The 9,867-nt window shown below is 42.2% G+C and overlaps 1 protein-coding gene across 1 annotated transcript in view; it reads right to left on the bottom strand.

The window, feature by feature from the left end:
* Window positions 1-1,307: 1,307 nt before the first annotated feature.
* TMEM131 (transmembrane protein 131) overlaps window positions 1,308-9,867 on the bottom strand; it is a 93,535-nt gene continuing 84,975 nt past the window's right edge. Inside the window, 7 exon segments of the mRNA XM_063149742.1 lie at window positions 1,308-2,044; window positions 2,046-2,318; window positions 5,617-5,780; window positions 7,011-7,108; window positions 8,193-8,289; window positions 8,396-8,517; window positions 9,145-9,319. Coding sequence (XP_063005812.1) covers window positions 1,964-2,044; window positions 2,046-2,318; window positions 5,617-5,780; window positions 7,011-7,108; window positions 8,193-8,289; window positions 8,396-8,517; window positions 9,145-9,319 — 1,010 coding nt within the window. The 3' untranslated portion in view covers window positions 1,308-1,963.

The raw sequence follows: 9,867 nt of genomic DNA, 5'->3' as shown, positions 1-9,867 counted from the left end.
CCAAAACAAGAACTAAGAATATTTTAATAGTGGCCAAGGTTATTTGCATTATCACAAGGGAATGGCTCACACGTTTGGGGGGAAGCAGGGGTGGGTCAGGGAACGGCATCCAAATTACTTGTGTTTTGCCTTGTCTTGTTCAAAAGGAAATGTTCTAAACCAGAATTTTTTTATTCCTACCCTCACTGATTAAACCACTGCAGACTATTATCATCTCGGAATTAATTTCTCCTCCTTTGTTCCATGGAATCAATTCCAATGTAAACAGCTGCTGGGTAGAAGAGGTGGCATATGACCTTAAGCAGCTCCCTTCACCTTGAAGTTACTGCTGGTTATCTTCCCAAGCTCCATTTGCAGAGAAGCATGCCCCGGCATGTCAGGAGCTTAACTGCTTATTCTTTATTTTCATGCAGTAAGAGACTTGTTTGCTCAGTTACTCAGAGGGAAATTGCACACAAATCCAAGTTGAACATTTCATGACCTGGCGTGGCTCTAGAAGTACTCAAAATTTTAAGAACAAAGGAGTTACAGCAGGTTCCAATTCAGGAGATCTGTATCTCTGAGCTTCTGCTGCTGGCACCAGGAAGGCAGCAGCCTGACACCTGGAGGGTTTGTTCACTTAAAGCAAGCTGGAAAAGGACTCCCTTGGTTAAATAAATGGGAGATATATTATGTTGCATACATAACCTTTATGCTAGAAGGAATATTAACTAAAATTTACAGTTCTTACGCTTTTACTGGATGGATTCTGATAAACACCTGCTGCTGTAAATTGGTAGCAGTGCCGCTGAGATTTACAGTGCTAATGTCTGTTAATGGTTTCTGGCAATGGAAGGGTTCATTTTTACTTGGCTTCAGCTCAGATGAATATATGTAGTCACTGGGGCTTGCCTTACTGCTAATGAATGGAAACAGGCACCTTACAGGGACAGATAAATCATATCTAAGAATAGTAACATTCTTGTTCAGACCCATGCAAGAACAGTGGTACAAAGGGATGGGTGGAGCATAAACAGCAGCTGCTCTTATACCTGACACCTGGTAACTCAAGAATATAGACACTTTTCCAACTTTTTGCTATCCAGTGAATTTTCAAGTGGGTTGCACTGTATAACCCTGAAAACAGTTTCTATTCCCTGCTCCAATACAAACCCACGCTGCTGAGAAGCCAGGTTTCATCTGCAGTGAAGTTTCTGGTAACACAGGCTCTGCGTGCAGTAGATTTTGGCACAAAGACTGTGCCAAGTGGAGTCATGAACACACAAGTGCAGAAAATACAAGGGGAACACAACTACAGCAGACAAATCTTGAAAAAAGCGTATTTATTTTAAAGTACAACCCAAAGTTGTATCTGTAAGAAATGCACATGGTATCTTGTTTCTTGCACAAGTCTTGGCTGTGTGCATTTCACTTCAACTTAAAAATGCATTCAGGTTTACAAATGTACAAACAGCATAAAGTGTATTACAGTCTCAACAGAATGCTCTTACATTCAGCCACTTTGCTCTTAAGGTTTTGTGTTGGTTTTGTTGGTATTTTTTGTTGATTTTTTTCCTTTTTTACATTCTTACAACCTGTGTTAACAAAGACAGCCTTATTTTAAAAAAATACTCTGCATTTTAGCACAAAGTGCCTTTTGATTTTAAATTAGAACTTGGAGGATAACACTGGAAAAAATTTAAAAACCCAAACTTTTCATGAAAGTATTGCATGCCAGGATCATTTTAGAGTTCAAATTGTTTCCTAAATAAAGATGGCAGATGGTAAAATATGAAACCAGTGAAACTGTTCATATTTACAGGCTATAGCTGTAGTTGGGATTTGTGACCACACCCAGACATTTCCAAGCTTATCTGCAATCTCACACTACCATACTGCAGGACAGACTTTGAAAAGGAGCAAGTGATGAAAGCATGACTGATGGGGAGTGGGGCTGGGGAAGCAACGGCCTGAAAACGACGTTTCAAAAATTTGCATTCAGAATTGAGTCATGACCTGGGTAAGAGTTCTTTCTTTTTGCTTTAGTTTTCATGAGGATAGTGTGAATTTGACCAGGGATCTGAACTTCTTCTTCCAATCGTTGGGCTCCAAATTCTCCAAGGATTGTAGGTCTGTCCCATGTCTTCAGCAGGATTGGCAACGGCGGCGGCAGCGGGCGGCGGCGGAGCAGCGGCGGAGTTCTCACTGCCCATGAGATCAATGCCTGACAAGGCGTTTGTTGGAGTGGTGAAGGGAAGGCCACTGTTGAGATTACTTGACCAAATGGAACTGCTGAATGGAGTGGTGGACCACAGGCCACTGGGGTTGCCCAGGATTGACTGCAGTAAAGACAGAGCAAGGAAAGTGGCGGTTTGGTAAGCCTCAATTTCCACCTTCCAGCCCCCCAAAAGAAATGTATCTGAGCAGCACCATCAAGAAGCCTGCTCTGGAACCCCTTCCATCCTCACTGCAACACAGAGCTCTGAGCTGCCTTCACTAGAGCTTGCCCAGAGGAGCCACACTGCTGCTGCAGCTGAGTGCTCTGGGAGCTGCACAGGCTGCAGGGCGCAGTCACGTTGCAGCTGTCGAGCTGTTTTCATTGCAGTGAGACATCCCCATACCAGAGCTAATTTAAGCTCTAGGAGTGTTCAACACACAAGGGCCAGAACACTTATGCTTAAACAAACTAGTTAGAATGAGGTAGATAAACATGGTTCAAGACCCAAAAAATTTAAGAAAATATCAAGTTGCAATGAAAGTTAACAGCAAAGTCCTTTTTTTCATCTTTTCTGCTGTTTGCAGATTTATCAGCCTGTAGTCAGACCTTGTCTGTTTTGGATGAATCTACTCGTGTTCAGTCCCACTGTACCTAGTCCATATTCTCAGTATGTGCTTTTTCCCCACCCAGAATTTCTCCAGATGAAGGGAGAGGGGACAGGAGAACTGGCCAATTATCACTGAATTCCATAAAGTCTGTCCTGGCTCCAAGACACTTGGAAGTCTCTGACAAATGGTCATGGTGCAGATGCAAAGTTCCAGCACATCACAAATGCATCTGAGATATACAGGACAGGTACAGCAAGCTTAGAGAATATATGCAGGAACACAGGCCCAGGTTCTCTCAGCTGTATTTTACTAAAGCCCAAACAGTAGCACACAGCAAGCAGAGGAACATGACCTGTGGTGGTGTGGTGGAAAGTGATACCAGGAAGCAGCCAAAGATGGAGATGAGAAAGGTTAGCATAACTTACTGCTAATATTAGCACAGAACCTGCTACATGTAGGCTTCTGGCACTACATAACCCAGTGTCAACAGATTTAATGTACATAAGCTGTAAATTCAATTTGCAAATACACTGGAAACTTGATACACCCAAAAGGCAGCAGAATTGTTGAGTAAGTGCTGTTAGGTACAAGCATCCTTATGTTTGGATTTAGTGCCTGGAGATAGGGCACCCCTTCCCAAGATCTCTGCCCTTAGATAACACACACTAAAGGTTAATCAGTATCAGTGTACCCTGAATCTGAAAATTTAAACAAAAATCCCTTTAGAAAGGAAAACAAGGTAGAATCTGAAAACTTCTCCCTTTTAGGTTTTTATTCTCTGCTCTGGAATGAAGAAGACAGGCTCAGTCTAATCATACCTGAAGCTGGCTGGATGCTAACACACCACAAAATTTGCTATACCAAGAGCTGGACAGGAGTTGTGAGCATTTCTTGTGGGCTAACCAGGCCAATGACACCAGAACTCTACGATGCCACTGAGAAACTGGGCCAGACCAGGTCACAGTGTATTACTGTCACATAAATAAAGGGTTATATTTAAGCTATGCCAGCATTTAGACTACTAAGCCTACAGCATGAAACACTCGCTCTGCTGCTCAGAACCTCCCCTAACACACTAAAAGTCCACCCTATTTCCTGCTGCAGGCAAGAGGCAGGAACTATTTGCTCCTACTTGTCCCAAAAGTGTTTGGGAGATCATGATAGAAAGGTTTTCTCATAAATCAGAAGCAACCAGGAAAGGAGCAGCAGAGAAAAGCACCTGCTATGCCCTTTCAAGGTTGGTGGAAGGAGGTACAAAGTGGCTGGCAGGCAGAACTACACACAGAGAAACACAGGAATGGGGAGTAGGAGAATGTGGTTGGAAAGAAACCTGGGAAGGAGTACCACAAGGAGAAAGCAAGAGGAGTAAGGAAGGAGAACAACCAAAATCAACTCTCCAGAAACCTTCCTAGAAAAAGGGTAACACAGGAGCCACTGCCTAAGTGCTGTTTGCAACAATGGCTTTGGCTCTTGTCCCAGAACAGAGGAAGGGGCAGGGCCCTGGCCTGGTACCTGCTCTCTTATCAGGCACCTAGAGCAAGGAGGCTCAGTAACAGGAAAAGCCAAGCTTTCCTGTTCTGGCTTGCCATACCTACTTGAAAATACTCCTATAATTTATAACAGCCTTGAGTATTTCAGCCAGTTTGCTGCTTGCTTCTTGTTTATTATGTGATCTTCTCCTTGAGTAAACTCCTAAAATATCTCCTCCCAAATCAAAATACTTAAATGGAGTACCTGACACTTCTTCTATATCATTTGTCAGGCTTCCTTCTTGATGCTTCTTGAAGCACACTTCTAAATATTTTTCAAAAGCAGCTGGGAAATATGAGTTGAGAGCTAGAGAGCTTGTTCTGGTTGTCCTCAAGCTCTCCCTCTACCAAATGCTGAGAAACCTGCCCTCCATGTGGCCAAAATCCCAACATCTTTCCTTACATAGTTTCAGTGAGGTTCCAGCTCTGCCTGTAGCCACATGACAAGGATGGGTTCTGCAAGCCTGTGTCCATAAGAAGCTGTGTGACCTTCTTTGGCTTCCCCTGTCCCTGCCTTCCCCCACTCCATCTGAGCTGCTCCCAGGTGAAGTAAACATTGCCTCTTACTCACTACAAAAACATTTTCAGAAGTCAACATGAAGAAGGATTTCAGCTGGCAGTGAAGACAGCTGTTGCAGCATAAGTTCTAGTCTGACACAAGGATGACAGTGCAGCACTACAATCAGTAAAGTTGGGGTTTTTCTCCTTTTGCTATACTCAAAATCTTCATCAAAATAAGTAGTCAGTTTAAAGACTTCACTTTGTCTTCAGTCCTTTAGTGTTTTTTCCTAAACTGAAAAGAATATATTTAAGGTCTTTTAGATAGTTTGTAAATTAACAAAAGGTCCCAGAAAAAACAGGTGCAATACTGCAATCAGAAAGCAGAATCAAAGTGTGGAAGTTATCATATTGCCTATTTTGCAACTGTCCATCAAACCTGAAGTAACATATGCAGTGTCCAGCCATGGCACAGGAGCAAACCTGAAGGATGTGGGAGCAGAATACACTTTTGTAAGTGCTGCAAGGTGCTCTTGTGACAGATATTTTTATGGGAAGCAGTGTCCATGGATTCATCATTTGCAAGTGAGGAGACTAATAATTCTTTGTCCAACAGCCATATCAACTTAAATACACCAAGATGAATATATGTAAATTCCTTCTTCTTTTATTCTTCAGTTAATTTCTTTTAATCCCCAATTCCTCTGGATTAAATTATATGTCACATACAGAACAGGCTGGTAACAGTAATAAACCATTGTATTTGGATGGACTGAGTACTTACTGCAGTTGTATGAGTTGGGGAACTTGAGCTTGTTGGCCAGGAGGGTACAGAATCTGTAGCTGAAGGATCCCAGATGGATGATGGAACATTATTGAATTCATTCCAGTTTCTCTGAACATCCTGCCCATAAGCAGATCGAGCTAAACCAAGCTTGCTAAAAACCTCTAAAAATAAAATGAAGTTAAAATAAGTACATTACTCTCCCTCTTTTTCAAAGAACAATACTTTTCACCATTATTTCCCATATTTTTCTAGCAGGTCCTGCTGCAGTGATATTAGAATGCAATACAAATATCATCTCATGTGACCAGCATCAGACAGGGACACAAAATTTGTCATTGCTATAGTGGGAAAAGAGCTGAACCCTTGCTGTGAGTAATTCAGTGCAGCCTAAGCACAGCAGCAGCACTCAGAGTCCTGGCAGTTCTCTGTGACTGCAGTGCTGCTTTGCCTTGTAGCACTCCCTTCCCAGGTGACTCCTGGGAAGAGGCAGCACTGGGAGTGCCCCAGCCCTGACTCCATCTCTGCTATGAGAAGGAAAAGGGAGCACCAGCAGTCATAGCTTGCCTGCTTCTCACACACAGAACTGATCCCAGGCCTTTTACTGGTGCCCTCAGAGCCACAGGTGCCAAGTGTTGCTGATGAAGAAAGAACCCCACAGCAGCAGCAGCTGCCATTGTTTGCATTCCCAGCAGACAACAAGCTGTGGCAGTAAATAGCATTTTATCAGTAGACATGATGCCACATCCAAAGATTACTTTGCTTATCATCTTTTCAGCCACCTCAAAACACAGCACACGTGCCCAAGTACACAGAGCAACCACACCCTGCAATCTCAATGCCTGGCCACCTCCATTACACTTATGGAAATGTACCCAAATACTTAAGTACATTAATTAATTAATTGCTGGGTCTAGTATGCACCAGTTCATTGTGCAGCTAGATAAAAATACTGCAGGAAAACGCAAGAGAAAAGCAATATGAGGGCTGGGCCACTGCCTCACTTAACAGAGCCATGGTTTTAAGTATATGTTTATGCTCAGGAAACCATAGGCCTATTGGCACATTTGTGGGACCTACAGTAAAGTTTTGGCGGAGGGATGGAGAGGAAGAAGACTAAGGAAATAACCCCCAAAACCCAGAAATTTTACTGCAGCAGAGAAACTCCAAACAAACCCAAGCATTCTCAGTCCATGAAACACTCTGTGAGATTTCACGAACTTTCTCTGAAGTGAAACTCAGAATATAACACCAAATTTTTAAGAAATGTTCCTACATAGTCTTCCCTTTTAGGAGTCAGGATGGAAACACTGTATTTAGACCAGTGGAATGAAGGCACAACATTTCTCTACCTGTATTTGAATATAGAAAAATATTTGAACAGGAGAACTCACCTCCAGTTAAGTTAAAAGAGTGCCCAAATGCAGAGAAGGAGTTGAGAGGTGTGAAATCAGGACTGCTGGGATTGCTGATAGGACTCCACAAACCCGAACTACATTTTATGGAGGAACAGGAAGGTAATACACAGCTTATTAACACAGTACTATTGACAATATGAACTTACTGATCTATATACAAAAGTATGTGTGTAAATATATTTAACTATTATATTTATATATATCTATATAAAAATATATAGTTAAACATAATAAATATTTAATGGTGATCAAGAGTTAGGAAATCGGTTTGGTTTTGTTTTAACAATAGATTTTGGTGATATACACTTTCCTGTGTATACACCCATCTCGGAGTAACACAATAATACAGACAGTGCTCTTTAATCTGTAGAATGAGTATCAAACAAACATAAGAGTAGCTCTTTTGATCACTTGTTCAGAAAACTCAGGGAGCCCAAGGTTTTTTTCTCAAGCAGATAAAATTTACAGTGACTTGGAAGGGATACAAATACACCCATGAACAAGCTACTTAAAAGCAACAGCTGAGTTAACTGAAACCAGTGCTAAACATCCACCAAAACAAACAAAACTCCAATGCACAAACCACACTCAAAGTAATTCCTTTACATATGGAAACTTGAATTCAAATCTCTTTCCTACTCCAGAAAGGTTAAAGGTTACTGCTTTTCACAACTAACTGCCAAAATGTCAGCAGAGACATGTGCCTCAGAGAATGTGACTGAGTGCAGCTCTGCCCTGCTCCTCCTGAAAGCACAAAGCTCACTGACAGTTCTGGTCTCTGTGTTAAAGCAGAAGTGAAAGGCTTTGCTGCACAGCAAGGTACTCTGCCTGTCACCCTTCAAATGACCTTGGTACACACTCCTCAGCACTGAGAGAGCCAAGCTGATTTCTCATTGTGTGGATGCCCAAGAACAGAATGTTGAGTTACTTGGAATGAGGAGGAAAAAGCTCCCATCACATCCAGAACATCTTTCTACTTTTAAGTCACTTGCAACTCCTAAACTTTTCTGCAAGGTGAGAGATTATGTGCCTAGACTTTAAAAATAGTTTAAAAAAAGCCTAACCAGAATGAATTATGTCAGTCCCTTCAAAATACCATTAATACTCAATCTTCTTTTCTAGTGGTCCAGGTATTTGCCTAGAGAATACAAAAATTACCTGTCAGAGCCATCACTGTCAACAACTGTGTGGGAAATGCTGATATTGCTGGAAACATCTGTCTTGCTTGGAGAAACCTTTGGTAAACTACTGCCACCTGTGAGAATATATATGTAAAAAATGAGTAAAATAAACCTCAGCAAAATAACAGATTATTCAGGAAATATTTGGAATTATTAAGAACTTCAAACTGGTTCTAGTACCTGGACTTTTGTCGTAACCTGCAGCTACAGCAGCAAAAGTGGGGTTTCCATTCCTGCCTGGAAGAGAAGCTGCCTTTGCCAGCTTATGTTTGGTACCATTAGGCTGCTTGTTTTTTGTTTCACTAAAATGAGAAAGAAACAAAAAAAAAGAGGGTATAAAAGAGTAAGGTTTTGGACTTCAGCAGTTTGATTTAAAAAGCAGTAATTTAAGCTAGCATTCAAGAAAATGTTTATAACAGCTGAAAAGTTTCATGTAATTCAGGGGAATTGCAGTGGAATCATATTGTTAATCCTGAGGTGGTTAGGAGAGCAGCAGCTGCCCCTAGTATGGGTCAGGGGCTAGGGTCTACTATGTGGTAAGAATGTGCTTGGTGTGCCATTGAGAGTTAGATGTTTTCTTGTAGGTAGAGGCTCAGCAGGAGCACAAAGACATAGGCTTGGAGTATCGCTACTGCTACCTCTAGGACGGTTAGTAAGAAGAGAACTAGTAGAGTTAGCAGTGAAACTGCTGGTATTGTGGAAAATAGGGCTGTTGTGGCTGTAGAGATGAGTTGGATCATAAACTAGAGAACAAATTTTTCCAATTTACAATGTTTCACTGCAAGGCAAGATATGCACAGTGGTGTATCTGCAGAAAAGCAGTTTCCATGGGAAGAAGAAATGGGGAATAGGGAGATGCCCTCTGTGAAGCACAGCTCCACAAGCGCTCAGTGCCTGGGAAATCAGTAGGAGGCAGGATGTGGACTCACTTGCTGCAGCTGCTGTTGACAATGCTGCTGTAAGTGCCTCCCCGTGGCCCGAAAGCAAAGGGTGTGGCAGGAGGAGGGGGGGATGGAGAGGCGGGCGTTGGAGAGGGCTGCCGCTGCTTCAGGAAGGCGTCTGCGTTCAGGGTTTGCAGAGACAGCTTGTACAGGTTGTCTGTGGCTATAAAGAGAAACACAAAACATCTTCCTGTAGGATTTACACTACAGCAAAGGCTTCTCAAACTTCTGCTATCCCTTCTGGTCAAATGGAGGAATCATGAGAAAGGCTGTTTGCTCCCAGTGATGGAAGCAGCAGCTCCTTCTCTGTGTTCACCTATGGTTATTTAAGTCCGCTGTTTATTTTCAGAGAGACTGATTTGCATCACAAACAGCCAGGAGGAGGTGAGTTGGTTCCCACACAAGGGATTTACAATGCAACCACAAAAACTGTAACAGTGTCCCAATAACCATTGCATTAAGGTGTTTTTAGTGTTCCCTCTCAAGGAAAAATAATCTAATTAGTTCCAAATTTGGCTGGAGCAGATCTGACCAAGCAAAACCTCATCTACTGTAGAAAATACTTTTTTTGAGCAGTAATTATAATTTTCTCAATTTCTCCAGCAGCTTCTGAATCCTGTTCATCACCGGAGAGCTGTAGAATGACCTATGTTCTGCCCACGCCATTGTCAAACCTCCCAAATCATAACAGATGCTACCAATATGGGGCCT

Source organism: Melospiza melodia, chromosome 2 (assembly GCF_035770615.1).
Source record: "Melospiza melodia melodia isolate bMelMel2 chromosome 2, bMelMel2.pri, whole genome shotgun sequence".
NCBI classification, from domain to species: Eukaryota; Metazoa; Chordata; class Aves; order Passeriformes; family Passerellidae; genus Melospiza; species Melospiza melodia.
The sequence above is the reverse complement of the archived record's forward strand: the minus strand, read 5'-3'. Positions and strand labels throughout refer to the sequence as shown.